At 39.4% G+C, this 24,880-nt stretch overlaps 1 protein-coding gene across 3 annotated transcripts in view; it reads right to left on the bottom strand.

The window, feature by feature from the left end:
• Nucleotides 1-24,880, bottom strand: part of LOC135205603 (uncharacterized) — a 330,266-nt gene that overhangs the window by 89,484 nt on the left and 215,902 nt on the right. For 2 of the 3 annotated variants that reach the window (XM_064236376.1, XM_064236377.1), the window contains exons 10-11: nucleotides 8,343-8,459; nucleotides 243-369 (exon numbers count right to left, since the gene is read on the bottom strand). In XM_064236376.1, coding sequence (XP_064092446.1) covers nucleotides 243-369; nucleotides 8,343-8,459 — 244 coding nt within the window. The remainder of the gene's footprint in view (nucleotides 1-242; nucleotides 370-8,342; nucleotides 8,460-24,880) is intronic. The other variant, XM_064236378.1, reaches the window with a different exon arrangement.

Genomic DNA, 24,880 nt, shown 5'->3' with positions numbered 1-24,880 from the left:
CACTCACAAACCTTTATGAAGATGACCCAAAAGGTTTGGTAACCAGATATGTACTTAGCATAAATAGCAAAAATAATAACCCTTAGCAACAGTTTCAAAATTAACTGTTCTCCACTGCAAAACAACGAAACTCTGATTGATTATACATCTTTTAGAATTCTTATGTATTTCACACTGATGATGTCCAATAAATTATAGAATTTTCACAATACTTTTTTTTTCACAAGAAACATGAAGCTTACCTGTATCTAAACAGAATAGGACAACGACGTCTATCTTTCCACATGTGATAATCGTGACAGAGTCCTGGATTCTTACAATTTTTCTCATTCTGGCACCGTACAGTCTTAAAAGTGTATATGTTAACTTCTGAAAGAAGTAAGTAAATATATTACTGCACATTTGAAGGTTTACCTTACATTCAATAAATTTGTGATCACTCAAACAAAACATAAAACTCAAGGTCAATTAAAACATTCAGGAACAAAAAACAACTAAAGTTAATAGCTTTCACTTCATAAATGGAAAAAAACTCTTTTTATTGGGAAAACAATGCTGTCCCACCAAGAATGTGTTGCTTTTATTGAAGGAAGAAATAACTGCTCCATTACCATGAACCAATGGTACTATTTTGTTTTCAACAATCACTATGCCTATCAGATTTTCTGCACTGTCTAGATTTACTGGTACATCAATCAGAAGAATAAGCAAATAAGCTATTGATATCAACACCCTGATGCCTTCTTTCAAGTTTGTCCAGGTGTGTATGTGCTCAAGTCTGTCAAGGTGTGTATGTGCTACTTGTAACATCTCGACCTTGGATGTTAATTTGGAATTACAGTGGGGCCTCGGTTAGTCGTGGATCAGCAATCACGGTATCAATTAATCACGGGTTTTTCCTTGGACCACTTCTCAGTCTATATCGCTGGTATGAATCGCAGCATCGTGGGCTTGTCGTGGTAGGCTAAGCCTCGTCTGGGTCCGATAACCAGCAAATGCATGAACAGATTCACATTATGATATTAACTGACAATAAAGGTAATAAAACCATTTTCACCTCATATGTTATAGGCATATCTTCATAATAATATGTAGCCTATTCATGGAATTATTCCACATCATTGACATCAACTTGTAGTTGAGTGGCCAGCAGAAATGTAAACATTGAGTTACATTGCTTCACAGCGACCTTTGTCATTCGTTAACCTTTTAGAAATGTTAGTAGTATATTGTAATTAAAGTAGTAATAACATTTAGGAAAACATTAATTTTCAATTCGAACTTCATTACTGTTTTGGTATAATGTAATCAACTTCTCTGAACACTGCAGTCATACAAACGGTACTTGTCATAGATTATCGTATCGTTGTTTGCGATCGGCGACGAAGCGTAAGCGTAATAAAACCATTTTTACCTTATATATTATTGTCATATATTCATAATAAAACGCATATCTTATATATTATTAGCATATCTTTATAATAAAAAGCCTCTTCAAGGAATAATTCCTTGGGGAATGCATTTTTCAAAAGACAAAACTACACTATACAAGTTTACAGTATGCATTGATTACTTTATTTTGATGTGATTACATTATTATTACAGTATGGTACTGTAATCAGTACATAACTATTTTTGATCATAAATGTATATTCATTCACGAAAAAATACGTATGATCACCGTGACGTCACCAAACCTACAGTCTCCTTCGTACATGCTATTTTTACGCAATGTGATAGTGGTTACACCGTTCTACAAACTACTGATGTATTTTTTACAAAAGTATCTTCTAAACTGTATCATAAATCACTTTACTTACTTTTTTTTGTAGAGCCCAAATACTATATCCCACAAAATTAACGAAATCGCGAATTTTATCATAGCAAGATTCACTAATTACTGTGTTTTTATCTTTTTTCATGACTAAATACATTTTTAGGATAAACATCATTTACAAATTTTCAAATACTAATATGAATATAAATAGCAAACAAATCTCTCTCTCTCTCTTCACTTATAGAAAAAAAACTATAATACTGATCTGTGATTATCGTAATAAAAGAACAAGATGGTCCCTGACATTTGTAGGTACACGTATTGCCATATTTTTATTCTTTGTGATTTACTAAACTGTGCTTTAATACAACTTTTATAGTTGACTGAATGATTATCACATAATTATTATAACAGCATACAAGAGAATATTTTATCACCATCGAAGTTTCATTTCTTATCTACATAAAAATATTTAAAATACAAATTTCATTATGTTGTCTCTCTCTCTCTCTCTCTCTCTCTCTCTCTCTCTCTCTCTCTCTCTCTCTCTCTCTCTCTCTCTCTCTCTCTCATAAACTTTTTACAAAGTTAAAAATACTAATAATTCCATTAATAAATTAGTTTCTTTTAGCAACAAAATTGTTTTCCAAAATACTTCTTTCAGTAATAAACGTACATCAGCAGATTCTAAACGTAAACAAAATACAAAAATAGATTTTTATTGCTGTATTTTGCTGTTTATACATTAATATTATAGTTAGGTGCTGTAATCATTACAGTAAGTCAGGTTTTTTTATCATAAATATGTTCATTCACAAAATAGATATACTATGTACTTTTAGTTTTGTGCAGCAGCCAAATCATGAAAATAGAAATGAATTGTTAGCTAATATACTTTTGTTTGCTGATATGATGAAGGGGAAATTGAAGATAGGAAAGAATTTATAAAAAGATTTGTGACATTATAGACATATAACTTGAACACACACACAAATAAAGGAGGCATAAAGTAAGCAAGGGAGCCATTTTAATGACAACACCCTTCTACTATTACTAATAGGAGCAGCCATTGTTAGTTATAAAATGTTAAGTTGCAATAAGTACATGTGTATCTTCAACCTAGGAGGATAGCATGGACCAATCAATGGTGAGTACTCATATGATAGTTAAAGGTATATTAGGTGTTTAAATTAGTATTAAGATAGGCTGTTAGCCTATAAGAGTTTTTATAGGTAGCACATCTTTGGTGTTTTAACTATTGAAGAAAGCAGTTGGGGTGGGTATAGCCTAGGGTTTTTTGAGGTGCGATAACACGGATATTTGTTTATCGTGGATGGTTGCGGCCCCCAAGCCCCACGATTATCGAGGCCCCACTGTACTGCACACTGTTAATACATCATTTAGTACTCTTGCTTCATCTCCTATTAGAGAAATGCTAGCCTTGCAAGTAGTGTATGCATGTGAGGCAACACTGACGTGGCCTACAGCATTCTCCAAGGGATAAAAATGAGCACCAGCTTATTAACAGAACAGTCCTCTACGTAAAGTTCTCCTCAAGGAGCAAGAGTACTATCAATGGTGTCTTCTGTAGTTTCTTTAATGATAAGAGTGAATGACAGAGTTGTAATTTTATTGGTTGACTCTTAAATTCTGTCAGTGAGAAGAAAAGAAAACTGGATGGAGAAGAGGTGGCAGTTAGTGCTTGAGGTGTGATAAGGTTAAGAATGCAAAATGAAAAATCAGCTTGAAGTTTATGAATGCAAAATGGAAAACCAATCATAAGTAAAATATCACCTCAGAAAATGCCTAATTTCCACCACAAATTTAAGGACAAAAATACATTTACATACAATAAGTAACATCTAATATATCATTAATCATGAATAGCATAACTCCATGTGAAGCAGACCCAGTTACCACACTGGAATGCTATTGAAAAAAATCCTGACTATGCATGTTCCTGTAAGGCAACACTTATTCTTCTGTGCCAACCTTCATCTACAAGAGTGAGGATTGTACGTACTAATGGCTTTATAGTAAAACATGTTTTACTGTACAGCCATTGTCTGCTCTTAAAACCATTAACCGTTCTGAGTCTGTAAAGTGGCTATGTATATAAGAGAAGATTTCTCCACATCTCACAGGTCACTATAGGAGTGTGGATGTCATGAAACACAAGTAGTTAAAGTCTGTGAAAGACTACTAATCTTTGGTGAGTGTGCAGAGGCACACTTAGTTTACATATTAGTGCAGTCTTTGACTTTGTGAATCATGAAGCACTTATCTCCATTCTATGATTACTGGGAATTGGTGGATCTTTCATTAATATATTTTAAAAGAATTTTTAATATGCTGAACCCAAAGGGTCATGTGTGATGGCCAGTTTAGTAGCTTTAGTAATATCATTTCTGGTGTTCAAGGTAGTTAGTTGTGACATGAGGCATGGTCTAGATCTAGAGAACAAACTGATTGCACACACCAATGATGCTAATCTTCTAGCTGTTGTCCCTTCTCTGCACCTTAAGTCTATGGTTATAAAATCCAATAGAGATCTGGCATGTATCCAAAGGTAAAATCCAATAGAGATCTGGCATGTATCCAAAGGTAAAATCCAATAGAGATCTGGCATGTATCCAAAGGTAAAATCCAATAGAGATCTGGCATATATTCAAAGGTAAAATCCAATAGAGATCTGTCATGCATCCAAAAGTAAAGTAGGACTTAGGCCTAGGGCATGAAGCTTAACCCTTCTAAAACTAAAAGTACAACAGTTAGTCAATCCAGAGCACTTTTGCCTATGTATTCTTATTTACATTCAAATGGAACCATTTCAAATGTCAGTGACTTTTTAAAGTTTTAGGTGCAACTTTTGATGTAAAGTCGACTATAGAGATGCACATTCATAACAGTGCTTCCTCTGTTTCTCAAAAAGTTGATATCTTGAAATTTGTTTAATGCTTCATGATGAAGCTTGTATAAATCTAAGTGTTTTAACTCTTTTCCTTTGTTTGGATCTCAAACTCTTGAATAGAGTAATTTCATCTGTCAAGTTTATTTTCCCAACTCTAAATGTTGACTTGTGGCATAAACATAAAGTGAGTATTGCTTATTGCATAAAATGTACGACAATGATAAAACATTATCTGCACTCTTCTTTACCAGAGCTTTTTTAGCTTGAAATTCTAGGCAGGCTGCTTCTGCTAACAGTGTGTTGCTTTATAGTATCAAATTTACATTACAACTAAAATGTGGAATAGTTTGCCTAGTGCAGTTGTGGAATCTTCTGATCTCCAAATATTTAAGCAAAGAGCAAATTCATTCCTACTTTCTGCTGACATCTAATATTTAGGTATATCAGTTGTATTTTCTATTCCCTCATATTCATTTTTTTATAGTGTAGTCACTCTCTCGTCCTCAAGGAGTTACCCTTCCATGGTCTATAAGTTAAGTATATCTTAGTTTTACCAGACCACTGACCTGATTAACAGCTCTCCTAAGGCTGGCCTGAAGGATTAACATTTTTAAGTGGCCAGGAACCAATTAGTTACCTAGCATCGGGACCTACTGTTTATTGTAGAATCCGAACCACATTATATCGAGAAATTAATTTGTATCACCAGAAATAAATTCCTTTGATTCTGCGTTGGCAGGGCCGAGAATCGAACTTCGAACCACCGGATTGGTAGGCGAGCGCAAAAACCACTCGTCCAACAAGGAACTTTCCATGGTCTAACCAGAGCTCCATAGTGCCCAGAGTAATGTCAAATAATTCTCTTTTAGCTGGTCTTGGGGCTGGGTATTGTGCTGTAATGATAAACATAACGTGATGGAGTATAAATGGATTCAGGATAAGAGGGCACTTTCTCTTATCCTCAGCAAATGCTGAACCCAGGTTTACCTACGATGTATTCCAAAAAGATCTGCGACAGTCAACTGCAGAAATGTGTGAGAGAGAGAGAGAGAGAGAGAGAGAGAGAGAGAGAGAGAGAGAGAGAGAGAGAGAGAGAGAGAGAGAGAGATTGTTCATCTACAATATACAAACCATCGGTCCTCTACTATAGGAATTGCTTATGGCAAAAGCTGGAACAATGCCGTTAAAACTCTTGAATAAGGTGGTTAGGCAGTAACTACCATCACATAGGCAGGGATACTCCTGCCTGGACATAAACATTCACTTTGCTTTCGACCGACATGCAATGGAGATATGTTTTCTTGAACTATTGCCCAATTGTCGTTAAACTCGCTTTTCCCAGTGGGATCTTTTCTTTTATTACCTTTATATATTGAATACACCCACAATTTGTGATAGCCTTGCAGACCACCTTCCTCCAGAGTGTGTGTGTATCTAGGGGTTGGCGGCCAAGGGCGTAATATTCACTATTATCAGTGAAAATGATCACGAATAGGCAAATTATCCACAAATAATGGGTACATATGGTCCATAGAAAAATCCGCAAATAGGTGAGTTCGCGAATAGCAGGGGTTGACTGTATTATATATATTTCATCACATGAGAAATTACGATAACATGCATTTCCAATTATATATAGGCAGGCCCTGGTTATTGGCAATCCTGTTTTATGGGGTTTGTCTAATGACAAAAATTGCGAAATGTGGCGATTTCTGGTTATTGGCACCGATAATAGAGTACTGGCGCCAATACATACCTAACAAAGATATTAACCAGTTATCGGTGCAGATGAGCCGCAAAAATCGCTGATTTTTGGTTATAAAAAATGCCTCGGAACAGAAACCCACCCCCCCAAACAACCATGGACTGCCTGTATATTCATTATCAAGTGTAATCAAGAAGGCGATTCAGTAATCTTTGGTGTTCTGGCTTGAGACTAAGTGAGATTCTTTTTGCATTTGGTGATTGAAATTCAGCGCTGTGTGATGTGACGTTATGCTGGAGTCATCCGTGGTAGAATGAATACTCAGGTGACCAGGATATTCATCTCAAATGATCAGTGGATCGATATGTGATTGGGGCATGGAGATCATGTGTTGCTTTGCATGGGTGGAAGTGGGGATGTCAGGTGATGTGTAACGCAATGGAGTCTCCCTCTTGCTGAACTTTGTACGTGACAGTGATGTCACACTGAAAGGGAGTGGCTTACAGCAATTTGTGCATTAGTGCGTGTTGCAACACTGTCTTGCTGGGGTACTGTAGAATTATCGTTCACTGCCAATTTAAAGTTCATTAAGGGTTTGTTTGCTTGTTTGTTTGTATGGTGCTTTTATGTTGCATGGAACCAGTGGTTATTCAGCAATGGGACCAACGGCTTTACGTGACTTCTGAACCACGTCGAGAGTGAACTTCTATCACCAGAAATACATATCTCTCACTCCTCAATGGAATGGCCGAGAATCGAACCCACAACCACCGAGGTGTGAGGTGTGAAAAGGGATGGCTATAGAAAATAAGTAGGTCATCTTACTAATTCTTTTTTTTTTTTTTACAGTGACCAGTGTTACTATTCAGCAATCTCTGAGATGCACCATTGCAGTCAACTTCTTTTCTTTGAGTATTTCATTACACATTTTTTCTTTTAATTTTATGCCCAACATATTTTTTTATTTACACCCTACACCATGGATTAGAATTTAACTTTAGATTTTAACTTGAACTGTTTCCTTTTGAGAGGAACTCTGAATGGATCCTGTCATGACACTTGATTGTTGAAGAATGGTGTTTAATTTGACAATATTACTGTGACATTTTATTTATAAAATAGGCATGCCAATGTGTGAATGGAGGAGTTTTATTTTCTGTATGAGTTTTGAATTAACATGGTTTTATAGATTTTGGTATTGGTTTTGTTTAGTTCCCATGTGTTGCTGGAGAACAATCTGTTCTCTCTATATAAGGCTTATCTGGGTTTAATCCAATTTTCCTTGATAGACAGAGCCTTCCATGTCTCCTAGAATAAAGTATTTTTGTAGCTCGGAGTTTCAATCAGTAGCCTATGTTAATTTGGAGTTGTCTGTGTGTATTTTTTAGAAATACTCTTTCAGGATGGCCAATTCTACATTCAAGTTTTTCAGGTAAAGAATAATACGTCATGGGTGCTTCAAAAAAGAAGTAAATAAAATTACTTGTGTGAGCATTAGGGACAACGTATGTACATGCATACAATAAAATATCATAAAATAGATATATTTGCATTCAAAACTTGCCAAAAAAAGCAATGTGCAAGTGATTCATATTAGTAATAAAAAAATGCCAAAGTATGATAAATTGTGTTCATAATCGTATACATTTTGTGCCAAAAAATAATACTATTACACACCAAAGCATTATTTCTCAGAAAAACAAATACAGTTCTGACATCACTAAGTCTCACTTTGCTAGACAGTGGCACTAACACACACATGCATGGTCAGGCTTTTTTTTAAGAGCTTTCATTTGGGTGTGACTGGATGTTTCATACTGAGTAATGCTATTTATAACTAATGGGTTCTTAAGAATAATTGAAGAGATAGTGGAAACAATGAAAGGTAAAATTGGAAGGGTGGAATAATGAGATTACTCTCAATGAAATTGGTTACAAGAAAAACCTACCTTTTTTATTTATGTATTTTGTGGCGGTTAAATCTGCTATGGAGTCAACATACTTTTTCATGAGCAATTCAATCTCTCGCCTTGCTGCTTCCATTTCACTTGAAGAAAAAGTCTTATCTGCAATAAAATATAAAACAATAAAAAACTTATATAATAAAAACAAACTAAGTATAAATGTATATCTTATTACACAAAATGTTTTTTTTATACAAATCCATTATTCATATAGTATTGCCTTGTTACAGTGTACAAGGGAACATCTCTTCACACAAACTCATATTGGACATTGACTTGAGAGGTCTTTAATGCACATGCCATGTCCTGCATTGACATGTTTCACATTCACTCTCAGTGCCAAGAGATGAAAATAAAGAAACTAACTCTATAATTAATAGGTTTGTAGGGAAAACCAGGTTTTGTAAAATGAAAATTTGTTTTTATCACAACTCAATTAAACTGTATATATTGCTTGAATAGCCATTGTGGAGGGAGAACAAAGAAGCTATAACTTCAGGTGTAGCCATACATAACTGAAGGATTTGGGGAGAACTGACAATGGCTAAATTCTTTAGGAACTGATGATAATAAATTAGGTGACTGTAGTCTGATAAGTTTGCTTATGAACATTTTCACAATAGTTTTCTTAATTTCAACCTTTCCTGCATTATCAAAATGAGTGTTCATTCATAACACTGACTATGTTACCATCAACATGAATCCATGACTGTTTTGGTCATGGATTCATATTGATGGTAACATAGTCAATGTTATGAATGAACACTCATTTTGATACACCCCATATTTCCAACAAGTTCTTTAATTCATCTGTTTCACTTTGTAAAACAAATGGCATTGTTTTTTGTTTTTCAGTTCTAACATATGAGAATTTCAATTTTACAGGATACCATAAATCAAAACATAGGTTTTACCTACCAAACTACTCCATTACAATTGTCAATAGCAATGAATAACTCTATCATAATATTTTTTGCTGCTCCAATGCTTCTGCATACAAACAGTACACTTGTACGTGCGCACACACACACACACACACACACACACGATTCAAACTAATTATTGTCATGATGCACTATGTATTTTTTTTTTAAGAAATCACCCTGAGTAATTTTTCCACTGGGTCAAGGACGAGATAAGTTCTTTCAAGACTTTTTCTTAGTTCACCAAATCCTTTAACACTGAACATTCCCTGTACTGAATTCTCCCTAGAGTGAAGTTTCCTCATGCTGAACTGATAGCAGTGAATTTTCTAAGGTGAATTAATGGGGTGAACTTTCCTTCCATGAGATTTAAAAAAAAAAAAAAAAAAAAAAAAAAAGAGCATAAGGAACAGACGGTGGAGCACAGAACCAAGGACTTTATACAAAAGGAGAAGCTGCTACCACAAAATGAGAACTCCTGTGATGGGCTTAAAACACCTGAATGAAGAGGCAATGATTGAATATAACTGTTCTTGTAAGGCTCTATAATAATTAAAAACAAAATAACTGTTGAGGGCACAGTCTAAAGATTTCTCCAACAAACTAATGATGATAACTAAATGATTGGAGCACACAATAGTGGAGGCACATGCAGAAAAATCAGAAGCCTGAATGAGCCAATCATACAAAGGAAAGCATATCAGGAAGGCACAGATGGCATATTATTGTGCATGTGAACACAGGGATCAGTACAAGCAGTAATGGCAGTGACACAGCAGAACAAAGACTGAATACACCAGAGACATCATCCCAAACAAAGATTTCCACTGTTGGCACAAAAAGCCTCCAATCCTGTTACGGATTTTTCAAGTGCAATATGGTGGTGTTTTCATGAACTTACAGCAACTCATCAAGGTCAGAAATGTTTAGACTTAGGGGCATAAGAAGACTGGACTGTAGATCCAGGCCAGCCTGTGTTTGCCCTTCCCTGATCATCATCCTTTTATCTGTAAATCCAACATATGTGGTCACCAGCCCTTGTTTGAAGCATCTGAGAACATAGTGAGCTCCCTTCAGCATGTTCTGTTGATCTTGTCATCAACAAAGATTACAAGGACTGTTTTCAAGTCAGGCTCTGGGCACATGTGAACACTGACATAGCCTTCCATCATTAAACCCGAATTAGTCAGAGGAGTACAGCTGGTAGTGTTATAAGGAACAAGCTTCTCAATCAACACCAGATGACCTATCAATCAGCACCTGCCAAGACTTGGCTGTGGGTTGAAAGTGGATAAAGAGATTCAAATAGTCTCTTGGTGGAGATGACTTCTGTCCTCTAAAGGATGACCAACTAACTGTTCACATGTCACTCTGCATACCTAGGTACACTATAGTGTGGGAACTAGGCCTGACATCTCCAAATTTATTTGCAGGCCCATATGAAAGGCACATGTCCAGAAGAAGTTGCAACTACTATTTCAACTCTTCCCTGTAAAAGTCAAGAGAAGTCATTTTCCCCAAAACTGACAGATATGCAGTTACAGATGAAGAACTTGGACAGCAAAGGAACCCAGAGCTCTGGTGAAGACTTGAGTGGCTATACCTAGACCAAAGCTACAAGCCTGGAAAATGATACAAACTTCCCAAATATATGCAAATATTTTCTGGAAATTGGGTGAATGGAAATGTGGAAGTTTGCATCTTTTAGGTCTACTCGAGCGTGAGAGTTCATCTGTAAACTAATCTCCAGACAGATCCAAGATCTCCATTTGCAAGGGTGTCTGATGACATTTGTTAAGAAGACTAAACCTAACAATCAAACTACAACCTTCCAAAGATTTCAGGGAAAACCCTCTAAGAAGATCTTGATGGCACCCTTCCTTAACATGAAGGGTACTCCATCAGTGATGACCTGCACCTCCAACATATTTGGAAGGTTAGGATTTGAAGGTGATCAATTGAGACAGAGAAGGGAGCATTCATGTCAAGCCCTACTGGATGATGATACGACTTGCGAAAAACTAAAAAAAAAAAAATATCCCCTTGATCAAGTCATAAAAAAATTCAATAGCACAGTGAAAATATCCTTAAAAGATAAAAAATGACATTTTTAATCAATTTGTATTTTTCATAGCTAACAAAACTGAGGTCTTAACAATAGGAAACTGGTTAAAAACAATTAAAGACTGTAAAGCAAGGAATCTGTGGTATTTAGCAACTCATGCATATACGAGGTGGAAGCTGGTCACCGACCAAGCAAAAACACCATGACGCGTCAGTCTTTCCGCCAACCCAGGAAATGGGAAAGGGGCGGCTAGAGGTGGGCAGTAAATGTTTAGACCTCAGGTTTGTTAGCTATGAAAAGTACAAATAAATTTTAAAAATTTCACTTGTTCATACCCTCGGTCTTAACAATAGGATAGACTTATACTTGGAAGGAGGTACAAGTACCCTAAACTGGCCGGGAGTTTAAACCGTCTGACCACCCTTCCTAGAATAATGAGTTCTAAAGAAGGGGGTCCAGGCCTGTGAGAAAATAGACAATTGGATATCTAAAATACCCGCTGTCTGGGTTGAAACACAATGATATATGACCAGATTCATTGCATTCCAGGAAAAAAAGAAAACTGCCTGTTCAAGCAACAAACCATACAAGCCACAGAAGTTTGTCACCACTCCTCACTCCCCTTGCTAGGGAGAAGCACTTGCTACTGAATAACAGATTAGTAGTCTATTGTATAATAACAATACAAAACCACCAACAGTATGACCACCCTACTCACCTGTATCAGACCAGTTCCAGCATATGACGTGCCTATTCTCAGCCCACCCGTAAGAGGAAAGGAAAAAAAAAAAAAAGAGAGTTAGATACAAACTGTCCCACCAGGGGAACTGAATGAATACACAACTTGTAGGGCAGCCACCACCAGACTCAAGGAAAAAATTTCCAAAGACCTGTGGGCAACGTCCTTTAGGTAAAAGGAAGCGAACGTGGATTGATGTAGCCGAGAACCAGCGCTCAAAATTCTATTTACAGACAATTTTTCTTAAATGCCAGAGGAACTTATGCCTTTGATGTTATGTGCGCTAGCCTGCACAGACTCAGTGACAGAACTGAGGAGTAAGCCTGTTTAATCGTCTCACGTAACCAGAATGAAATTGTGTTCTTGGACACTTCCCTTCTTAACCAGCCTGCGCTAACAAGAAGTCAAAGTCACCTAGGCCTTAGGTGACGAGTCCTCTTCAGATAGCATCACAGTGCTCTGACAAGGCAAAGCGAGAGCTCTTGTGAATCGTTGTCCAAAGTCAGTCAGTGAGGGAATGGAAAATGAAGCAAATCTGTCATCATGCACCAAGGGATTCTGGGTCTTAGCCACGAATTCCAGGACAAACTCAAAGACCATAGACTCCTAACCACTGGTGTGTTTAAAATCATAACTCAGGCCATGAAGCTTCCCAACTCTTTTCGAAGAAGCCATTGCAAACAGAAAACCGTCTTTAGAGTCAGATCCCCGTCTGATGACTGACATAGGGGGTCAAATGTACCTGAGTGAGACTTCTCAGGACTAGAGAAAGATTCCACGTAAGAGGCTTGAGCTCTCTTAGAGAACAGGATTGTTCGAAATTCTTGAACAACATTTCCCAGGATAAAGAGATGTCCATGCCTTTCAGGCGCAAAACCAAGCCCAAGCCGGCTCTGTAGCCTCTGATAGCTAAAACAGAATTACCTTTCTCAACCGAGGAAGATCAGAAAATCCGCTACCCATTGAACAGAAGCTCTGTGTGGAGAGAAACCTGGTCGATGACACTATCACAGTAGACTGCCCATGTCTCCTGGTAAACTGCTGACGAAGATTTCCTGAGATAGCTAGACATCTGGCCTGCAGCTTTTCTAGACAACCCTTTCGCTCAGAGGAGATACTTGATAGTATCCAGCTGTGAAGAGACAGGGACTCTACTGATTGGTGAAATCTTTCCACATGAGGTTGACAAAGGAGCTGTCGCCATGGAGGAATTTCTCTTGGAACCCCTCTTAACAGAAGAGATAGAATGTAATGATAACTAAGAGAATATTAGTTATGAATAGCGTAAATATAAAAGAGAGAGAAAATGGTGCACCAGTAACCCTAGGAGAAAAATGATAGAGAGAGAGAGAGAGAGAGAGAGAGAGAGAGAGAGAGAGAGAGAGAGAGAGAGAGAGAGAGAGAGAATAACAATCAGGAAGTGTTGTTGTGAGTTTATAGCCAAAACACTAGAGCTTTGTAGCCAAAACACTGGGGCCAAAATAAACTAGACAAAGCCATTAAATAATAATAATAATAAATTTTATTTTAGCTCAAGGCCATATGCAGTGGTACCTCAGACTTCAAACTTAATCCATTCCTGAAGGCTGTTTGAAGTATGATTTGTTCAAAATATGAAACAAATAACCCAATAAAAAATAAAGGGAATCAGGATAATTCGTTCCAGCCAACACAAAGTTTCACATTTTTTCTTTAATTAATGTGTTCAAAAGTCAAATTAGGAGTGTAAAGTAATGAAACAGTACGTTATATGAAGCAAAATGTTCTAAAATGATATTGTAATGATACAATTAAGTTTGTTCATACTTACCTGGCAGATATATATATAGCTGATAATTTCCGACACCGACAGAATTTAAAACTTACGACACACGTAGTGGGAGTCAGGTGGTTAGTACCCATTCCCGCCGCTGGGAGGCGGGTATCAGGAATCATTCCCATTTTCTATTCATAATTTTTTATTTCCACTGTCTTCCTGAGGGAGGTGGGCGGGGGGTACTTAATTATATATATCTGCCAGGTAAGTATGAACAAACTTAATTGTATCATTACAATATCATTTTGTTCATGCAACTTACCTGTCAGATATATATATAGCTGAATCCCACCTTTGGTGGTGGGAGAGACAGAATAGAGGATTTAGGAAACACATATGTGCAGATAATTGATATCTTGATTCCTTACCTGTTAGCATAGCTGGCTTCGTTGATTACTGCCACGTAAGTCTGCTTGTGCTACTAGTAGTTGCCAGCAAGGGAGAGACCTATGAAGCTGGTGCACTCCAGATGATCTGTCAACAGGGGCGAGACCACGACGTGACTAGACCATGGACCATACTAATGAGGGCAACGAGACAAAAATACCACCACCTGGCTTAGTTTACCAAAGGTATCCCACTTAACTAAGCTAATGGAAGGGAGACCCGCCCCAGGCGGTCACCCCACAACCATAAACACAAATTAAAAAACCCCCCTAATCCCTAAAGGATAGGATGAGTGTTACCTCCTGCCCCCAAAACAGTGTCTGCAGCAATGTATGGTCCGAGGGAGAAGCAATTTTCGTATGTCACTTTCACCTCCCGCAGGTAGTGTGAAGCGAACACCGAATTGCTTCTCCAAAATGTGGCATTCAAAATATCTTTGAGAGCCATATTTTTGTGAAAGGCTACCGAAGTAGCAATAGCTCTCACCTCGTGAGCTTTTACTTTCAGAAGCTTTAAATCACTGTCACTACACTTATTATGCGCTTCTTGAATCGTATTCCTGATGAAGAAAGCCGGCGTTTTTCGACATAGGAAATCAGGTTTCCTCACTGAACACCACAAATTGTCCGATGAACCTCTGCAAGCTTTAGTTCTCTGCAGATAGAACTTTAGAGCCCTGACAGGACACAGGAATCTCTCACGTTCGTTTCCAACTATATCTGACAACCTTTGATTTCAAAAAAGGAAACGGACCTCGGCACGGCGTTGGAAGGATTCTCGTTCTTTGCTAAGAACATGGGACTTAAAGAACACACGCACTACTTTTCTGAAAAAGCCAATCTGCTTGCTAATGGCCTGAATTTCGCTAACCCTCTTCGCCGTCGCCAGAGCGGTTAGGAAGATCGTTTTCTTCGTCAGATTCCTGATAGAAACTGACTGAAGCTGGTTCGAAGTTACTCGACATCAAGTATTTGAGTACCACCACCCCCTCCAAGTTCCACGAGGGTACTTTAGGCTGGACTACCTTCCTAGTCTCGAACGATCTAATGAGATCATGAATGTCCATTATTATTAGACAAATCGAGTCTCTGTGTCTAAAGACTACAGAAAGCACGCTCCTGTAGCCTTTAATAGTTGGAACAGCCAACTTCACTTCTTCTCTCAGATGAAGAAGGAAGTCAGCTATCTGGCTCACAGAGGTTGTGGTGGAGGAAATGCCCTTCTTCCTGCACCAGGATCTGAAGACAGCCCACTTCGATTGGTACATAGCGATCGAGGAGGGCCTCCATCCTTGCGGTGGCAATCGCCTTCGCCACAGGATCTTGAAAAACCCCCTCGCTCTGGCCGAACTTCTTGATAGTCTTGAAAAACCGCAGTCAGACTCAGAGCGGGGAGGTTTTTGTGGTACCTCTCGAAGTGGGGCTGTCTGAGTAGATCTTTCCTTAAGGTAGAGTCCTCGGAAAGTCTACCAGGAAGGACATCACCTCTGTGAACCAGTCGGCTGCCGGCCAGAAGGGGGCGATGAGTGGTCATCCTCGCTCCTTCCGATGCCGCAAACTTCCTCATCACTTCCCCGAGGATCTTGAGCGGGGGGAAAAAAAAGCGTATATGTCTAGGCCCGACCAACTCCAAAGTAGGGCGTCTACTGCGACTGCTCCCGGGTCCAGAACTGGGGAGCAATAGAGTTGAAGTCTTCTCGTCTGGACGTTGCGAAGACATCCACCTGTGGACAGCCCCCACAGGTTCCACAGTGACTGGCAAACCTCTTGGTGAAGGGTCCACTCTCGTCCCGGCAACAGCTGTCCTCGCCGACTGAGAAGGTCCGCCCGAACATTCTGTACTCCTGACACGAACCTTGTCAGGATCGTGACTTCTTGCGCTTTTGCCCACAAAAGGAGTTCCTTTTGCGATGGTAAACAGAGAAGGCGAGTGAGTTCCCCCTTGATTTCTTAGGTATGCCAGCGCTGTGGTGTTGTCCGAATTGATCTGAACTACTTTGCCGGATACATTCTTCCTGGAAAAACCTGAGAGCCAGATAAATGGCTGACAGCTCTTTCAGATTGATGTGCCAGGACATCCTGTTTCCCCTCTCCAGGTGCCCGACACTTCTTTCCCTCCTAGTGTTGCTCCCCAACCCGTGGACGACGCGTCCGGGAAAACCAACACTAGGTCGGGGTTTCCGAAGTTTGAGGGAGAGCCTTCTGCGAGCTTCCGAGGATCTGACCACAATTAGGTGATCCTTCACCTCTCTCGTTAAACACAAGATCGCCTCCAGATCTTGCTTGTTCTTCCAACTGTTGGCTAGGAAGAATTGAAGAGGTCTGAGGTGGAGCCTTCCCAGAGAAACAAACTTCTCCAGTGAGGAAATGGTCCCCAGCAAACTCATCCATTCCCTCACCGAGCATGTTTCCTTCCCCAGAAAGGTCGCCACTTTCTCCAAGCATTGAAGTTGTCGCCCCTGGGACGGAAAAGCCCGAAAAGCCACTGAGTCCATCTGAATCCCCAGATAGACTAAAGATTGAGACGGAGTCAAATGCGACTTTCGAGGTTTACCAGAAGCCCCAGGGACTTTGCTAACGTCATGGTCGTGTGCAGGTCCTCCAGACACCGTTCCCGCGATGAAGCTCGAATAAGCCAGTCGTCTAGGTAGAGAGAGATCCGTATATTCTCCAAATGAAGCAGCCTTGCCACGTTCTTCATGAGAATGGTGAAAAACCATCGGCGCTGTGGTCAGACCGAAGCAAAGTGCCCTGAATTGGAATACCTTCCCCTTCAGGACAAATCGCAGGTATTTCCTTGATTGGGGATGGATGGGGACGTGAAAATACGCGTCTTGGAGGTCTAGTGAGACCATCCAATCGGTCTCAAAGCTGACAGCACCGATTGAGTCGTCTCCATCTTGAATTTCTTCTTTATCACGAAAGAGATTTAGGCTGCTGACATCGAGGACGGGCGTCGCCACCCCCCCCCGAATGTTTTTCCGGCACCAGGAACAGGGCGGTTGTAAAACCCATGGCGATTCCAGGTCGAAGACCTGTTTCCACCGCTTGCTTCTCGATCATTTGTTCCAGCAGATCGAAAAAGCACTTCTGCTTCTCTCCTCGATAAGAGGGAGACAAATCCTTTGGTGTTGAGGATAGCGGGTGACTTCAAGAACGGGATCCTGTACCCTTTCCTCACGACATCCAGCGACCAAGGGTCGGCATCTCTCTCTTCCCAGGCTTTCGCGAATCGAAGAAGCCTGGCTCCTACCGGTGTCTGAAGGACTTCCGAATCACTTCCTACTCTTTGACGGAGCAGGGGTTTTTCCTCTGGAAGAGCCTCTTCCTCGGGAGGCTGCTTTCGAGGAAGGTCCAGCACGAAAGGGCTTCGATTTCTTGGCAAACGAAGCTCCAGAAGATGAAGCAGCTGCTGGCCTTCTAGAAGACTGAGCCAGAAGATCTTGCGTCGCCTTTCCTGAAGGCTTGAAGCTATGTCCTTAACCATAGCCTGGGGGAAGAGATGGTCTGAGAAAGGGGCGAAAGCAAGTCCGCCTTTTGCGTTGGAGAGACGGATTTGGCCGTGAAATTACAAAAGAGCGCTCTCTTCTTGAGAATCCCTGAGCTAAAGTGCGTAGCCAACTCCTCAGAACCATCCCTGACGGCCTTGTCCATACAAGAAAGAACGCTGGACAGCTCCCCCAGACTAATAGTATCAGAACTCCTTGACCTGGCATCTAGAACTCCAAGACACCAGTCGAGAAAGTTGAAGACCTCTAGCGTCCTGAAGAGGCCTTTTAGGTGAAAGTCGAACTCGTTATGGGTCCAAGTGACTTTTGATGAAGACAGAAGGGCTCTTCTGGAGGCGTCTACGATGCTCCCGAAGTCACCTTGAGCAGAGGCTGGTAGTTTAACGCCTATGTCTTCTCCTGTCTCATACCACATGCCTCCTTTACCGCAGAGTCTTGAAGGCGGTAAAGCTAAAGAGGACTTTCCTGACGCTTTCCTCTTCTCCATCCACTCATGGACTTTCCGGAACGCTTGCTTCGTGGAAAGCGACTTCTTCATTTTAATGAACCCCGATGTCTTCGTTGCCTTAAAAGAAGAAAATTGAGAAGGAGGAGTACGAGGGGCTTCCGGTTGAAAAGTTTCTCCGAACTCCGACTGTAGAAGACGCATCAAAACTTTATAGTCCGATGAGACAGTAGCTGGTTGCTGTTCTTACCTCTGCTTCTACTAAATCATCGCTAATCCTTCCTCAGAAACTGGAGAAGTAGGAGGAAACTCTGAAGAAAACTGACGAACAGGAAGGGTTCCTTCATCCACCTGAACTTGCATTGTTGAGGAACTGGGTCTACCAGCGCGCGCTTGGCGTCCGAAAATCCACACTTTTGTTGGCGCCGCGGGTACCGCGCGCTCGCATCTACCAACACACGCTTGGCGTCCACTGGCGCGCACCGAGCGTCCACTAGTGCACGCTTGGCTTCCACTGGTGCGCGCCGAGCGTCAGTCAGCGAGCGGCTGCCGCTCACTGGTGCACGTTTATCAACAAACAGTTGCGTTTTGGCTTTACGGCCACCTGAAGCGCGCTCCACTTGCACAGAAGCGCGCTCAGCGTTTTCCACACTCGCTTGCGAAACATACGAAGACTTGCGAGCGGGAGATATTTCATCCTGAGAGCGAGCGAACTTCTCACCTCCTCTAGAGAAGCTGCTGGGGAGCAGAACGAACTCTAGAGGGAGACTCGAACGAAAGAGAGAGCGGGCCCCAGTGAGGAGAAAGAGCGGGTCTTGACTTCTTCACAGGAAGCTTCTCATCCTTCCTACGACGCGGAAGAGACTCTCTAGCAGCAAGAGCGTCCTGAAGTTGCTGCTGCAGTGACTGAATCATCCTCTTGTTTGGCGAATCTTCCTGCTCCGGGGAGGGACTGATCCTGTGAGCAGGAGAGCGGCGAGGGGACGCCTCCTCCCTCCTCCCAGGTACGGCCTCTTCCCGAGCTCTGGAGCGACTGTATCGCTCGCACGAGCTAACTGAATCCCAGTCCGAAGACTCTCTACGCCTTTTTCTGCGGCGGAAAAGCACAGCGAACGCACTGTTAGGCGAAGATCGCAAAAGCGGAGAACTAGGACGTGAAGCGTCAACATTACGCGCCGTCCTTTTCAGCGGACGTGAAGCACCTTGAGAACTCCACCCTTTACGTGGGGATGAAGCCTCCGATGACGAAAAACACTCCTTGAGGAGACGTTGCACGCGCACGCTCCCTGGCAGTCTTGGGGATTTTCATCAATCACTGCCGAAGGCACGTCAGATCGGTGGGGTTTCCTTGTAACCCTCCTTCGGCTTTCGGACATGCTCCCTCCCCAGGTCCTGGGAGTCAAGCAGAGGTCCAGGCCTAGAGGCGAAACGAGGCCGATCTGACGCACCCTCCACTACACAAGGGGTATCACTGCACTTTTGCACGTCACTTTTGTCTCAAGAGCCAACACTTTCGATTCTAAGATTACGAATCGATTCCAATATTAAGGATAAAGTATTACTCTCTACAGACACTGCTTCAGGGCCCGGAGGCAAAACTACAGGGTTAGGAGCATTAAGAAGGAGGGTTAACAGGAGAAACATTAATTTCTTGCACGCCTGAAATACTCCTGGAGGAAGACCTCCTTAACCTATCCTTTTCAAGTTTCCTAAGATAGGTCTCATACGCCTTCCACTCAGAATCTGTTAGTCTTTCGCACTCCTTGCAACGGCTTTCATACACACATTCATGCTCCCTGCAACTCTTACATACCGTATGTGGGTCTACTGAAGCTTTCAGTAGCCTACCTCTACAATCAGTTCTAGAGCAGAACCTAGCGCTAGCTGAACTAGACCCTGACATATTATTCCAAGAAAAGTCCAAACCAAAATCAAATCAATCCACTAATAACGTGTGCCTAGCACCGTCACAATCAATTAATCCAAAAAAAGAACCAAAAGGGATACTCAAGTAGCAAAAGTTTCCAAATCCAGACGAGGTGCTGTAAACAGATGTTCACAACACCGGCGACAGAAAAATTATGAATAGAAAATGGGAATGATTCCTGATACCCGCCTCCCAGCGGCGGGAATGGGTACTAACCACCTGACTCCCACTACGTGTGTCGTAAGTTTTAAATTCTGTCGGTGTCGGAAATTATCAGCTATATATATATCTGACAGGTAAGTTGCATGAACAAATTTAATTTTTTCTGTGTACAGTTTATGCACTGTTTGGTGGAAATGGCGCCCGGCCAGCTAGGGGATGGAGGAAGGGGAGACGGGAACCCTTTGAGGAAACCGAATTGGTTGCAGAGGGCAAAGGTTGATAACAAAATCAATTTGATTCACCTATTAGTTACAAGGATAATCAAAGAAATCGATAGCGTGTCCAATTGTGCGTCTCAGAGAGAGAGAGACTTGGATCTTAAGTGCACAAAAGAGATAACTTGTGCCTTAATACATCAACTTACTGCTGGGAAATGGCAGACTTTTAAAACAAACATGAGGATTTGGCAAACAAATAAGTAATAAGTCAAGAATGCAAGAAAAGGGAAGAGATAAAATAACTTTTCACTAGGAAGCCATTTAAACAAACAATCGAAAGCATGCAGAAGCTGAAAGTGGCACCAGTTTGTTTATTACAGAGCTGAGTTACTTTTACAGTAGTGAAAAATTGTAAAAAGCAAGTCACTGGATAGGTATTTTACTGTAACAAAAATAAAAGTGATTTAGGCAAGGTATTTTACCATAACCAAAATAAAAATGATTTGGGCAGATCAAGTGTAAGTGAAAGAAATGGGCGAATAATCATCCCGGCTCTCTATTGTCTCACTTGGCGCAATAAACACAGACTCGAGTAAGCTTTTTTGTTTTTTTATTTTACAGTATTGCATTTGATTGTTTTTGTTTTATTTTATCATTTGTTAAATTTATTGTCAAATACCATTTTATTTTTTATGTGAATTGGTACTGCTTGTATGTATGTGCATATCATAGTAAAGATTTTACTGTCTCTTCTCTCCTCAACAATACCACGACACAATAACTTAAAATTATTAATTTATTATTCCTCAAAAATATAAATGCCACCTCCCTCTACCTCAAGTTAGCTGTTATCACCGCAATGACGAATGATTTTGTCAATCGTTTATGCTAAATTTTATTGTGAAAAGTTTTGTTCTTTCATTTACTATTTTGTTAATATTGTCCAACTATACCGTCTCCCTTGGTGCACCGAACACTGGCTCAATTAAGACTTTTTTTCTTTTTTCTGTATTGCATTTGACTGATTTCATATTTTGTCATTATGTTGAATTTACTGGGAAATTCACATTTTTATGTGAATTGTTATTGCTTTTACATACATAAAGTAATATTTTAATTATCTTCTCCTTCTCTTCTCAACATATCAACGCTCCCTCGTTCAGTCTCAAGTCTGCTGGGCATGACGTCACCGTGGTTACCTACGATTTAATACATAATATAATTTCAAAGTAATCCTAAACATTAGTACTTTTAACACTTTAACGCCGATTGGATGTATTAAACGTCGATATAAATTGTTGGGTGCTGATTGGACGTATGGTACGTCGATATAAAAAGTTTTTTTAAAAATGCGCGGAAAAATAGTTATAGGCCTACTAGGCAAAAACTTTTCAATCGCACGCCTTGGGGGATGCTGGGAGCTCACGGATCAAGGCGTTGTTTTGTTTACAATCAATACGCAGGCGCGCAAGCGCGAATTTCTTTCTTGTCGCACTAAAAAGTATCAGCGGGACATCTCAGAAATTATTTCGTCACTTTGACATAATTTTTGCACCTTTTTAAATTAGCCGTTACATGCAGTATTATATATGAAAATGTGCACAATTTCATGTAGAATACAACACAAAATGACTCATGGTTGTAGGTTTTATAAGTTTTGAAATATTTTTATATAAATAACAATGTGCCAAAATTTTAACCTTCGGTCAACTTTGACTCTACCGAAATAGTTGAAAAACGCAATTGAAAGCTAAAACTCTTATATTCGAGTAATATTCAATCATTTACCTTCATTTTGCAATAAATTGGAAGTCTCCAGCACAATATTTCGATTTATGGTGAATTTATGAAAAAAACTTTTTCCTTACATCCATGCGGTAACTCTTCCGAAAAAATCATAAATTTTTTTGTCCTATTATCGTAATGTTTGCACCATTCTAAATTAGCTGTTACATAAAGTTTTATATATGGAAATGTGCGCAATTTCATGTACAATACAACTAAAAACAACCCATGGTTGATGCTTTTATCAGTTTAAAAATATTTTTATATAAATAATGATAAGTGCCAAAATATCAACCTTCGGTCAACTTTGACTCGACCGAAATGGTAAAAAAATGCAATTGTAAGCTAAAACTCTTACACTCTAGTAATATTCAATCATTTACCTTTATTTTACAACAAATTAGAAGTCTCTAGCACAATATTTTGATTTATGGTGAATTCATGAAAAAAAAAAAACATTTTCCATACGTCCGCGAGGTAACTCTTCCGAAAAAAATCTGAAATTTTTTCGTCCGATTGTCGTAATGTTTGCACCACTTTTTTATTTATTAGTAGTTACATAAAGTTTTATATATGAAAATGTGCGCAATTTCATATAGAATACAACAACAAACAACCCATGGTTGTAGCTTTTATCAGTTTTGAAATATTTTCATATAAATAACGATAAGTGCAAAAATTTCAACCTTCGGTCAACTTTGACCCTACCGAAATGGTCGAAAAACGCAATTGTAAGCTAAAAATATTACATTCTAGTAATATTCAATCATTTACCTTTATTTTTCAACAAATTGGAAGTCTCTAGCACAATATTTTGGTTTATGGTGAATTTATGAAATAAACTTTTTCCTTACGTCCGCGTGGTAACTCTTCCGAAAAAATCATAAATTTTTTCGTGTGATTGTCGTAATGTTTGCACCATTTTAAATTAGTCGTTACATAAAGTTTTATATATGAAAATGTGTGCAATTTCATGTAGAATACAACAAAAAATAACTCATGGCTGTAGCTTTTATCAGTTTTCAAATATTTTCATATAAATAACGATAAATAGAAAAAATTTGTCCTTCGGTCAACTTTAACTCGATCAAAATGGTCAAAAACTGCAATTGTAAGCTACAACACTTAGAGTCTATTAATATTCAATCAATTACCTTCATTTTGCAACAAACGGGAAGTCTCTAGCATAATATTTCGATTTATAGTGAATTTCTGAAAACAGCTTTTTTTTATGTCCGCGCGTTACGAATTCATGCATCATTTTGTGATGATATTTTCTCTGTGTTGCCTTGATCATTTTACAGTGTGTTATATACCAAAATTATCACAATTTAGTGTACAATACAACGGAAAAAAATTAACTCGTTAGCTTTAACCGTTTTGCTCACAGCGCGATTTGAATACAATTATATATAAAATTTTGTTTTTGCGCTATCATATATCCCATTATTTATATATGAAAATGATATTTTTTTTCATTTCTGATGGTTGCATACTAAACTTCATGCAATGACAAAAAAAAGGAGCCAAAAATGAACTCTTAATCTTGAAAACTAAGAGTGCTGTGATTTAAAAAAAAAAACATTTTTTCCGCATCGGCGCTCACTCCCAGACCCCGCCGGCATACGGGAGACGATTTTTATTAAACCCCTTCGGCGTTAAACGGTTAAAGGTATATACGTATGTACATACATACCTACTTCTAACACTTGCAGCAGAGAGAGAGAGAGAGAGAGAGAGAGAGAGAGAGAGAGAGAGAGAGAGAGAGAGAGAGAGAGAGAGAGAGAGAGAGAGAGAGAGAGAGAGAGTTGTCCTTACAGTATTTATGAGTGAAATGGAAAGATTATTGTATTTAAAACTCACACATGAATTTTGTAATTACATTCATAGTATTACTATTATACATATAGTATTATTATTGGAAAATATTAATTATAAACTTATTGCATGCATCTACCATAAAAAGAACCTCCTCAGTAAAAGAGAGAGAGAGAGAGAGAGAGAGAGAGGAGAGAGAAGAGACGAGAGAGAGAGAGAAGAGAAGAGAGAGAGAGAGAGAGAGAGAGAGATTGCATTAAAACCATTAAATTTGTTGACCATTGTATGGCACTGTTACACAGCTTCCCAGCTCCAAGTGTCACTGGAGTTACGAGAAGGTAGGGAAATTGATACAGAAAAAGACAAAGGGAAGAATTTTCATTTGAAGTTAGTTGTATTATTATTATTTGAAAATATTAATAAACACATGCATATACCATAAAAATTCTCTTATCACAGTAAAAGAGAGGAGTTATCCTTACGTAAGTGAAATGGAAAGGTCATTTTTATCTCTTTAAAATACTATCACATACGAATTTTGTAATTACAGTGAATTATTATAATTATTATTATTATTAACAGAAAATATCAATAAACATTTTACATACTAGTACCATAAAAATTCTTTCATCTCAGTAAAGAGAGAGAGAGAGAGGTGTGTTTATCTCTCTGTTCTCTCAAAAAATACTTATATCGCTTCCAGCGAAACAGAGGGAGGGAGTTACCACTA

This window comes from Macrobrachium nipponense, chromosome 24 (genome assembly GCF_015104395.2).
Source record: "Macrobrachium nipponense isolate FS-2020 chromosome 24, ASM1510439v2, whole genome shotgun sequence".
NCBI classification, from domain to species: domain Eukaryota; kingdom Metazoa; phylum Arthropoda; class Malacostraca; order Decapoda; family Palaemonidae; genus Macrobrachium; species Macrobrachium nipponense.
The sequence above is the reverse complement of the archived record's forward strand: the minus strand, read 5'-3'. Positions and strand labels throughout refer to the sequence as shown.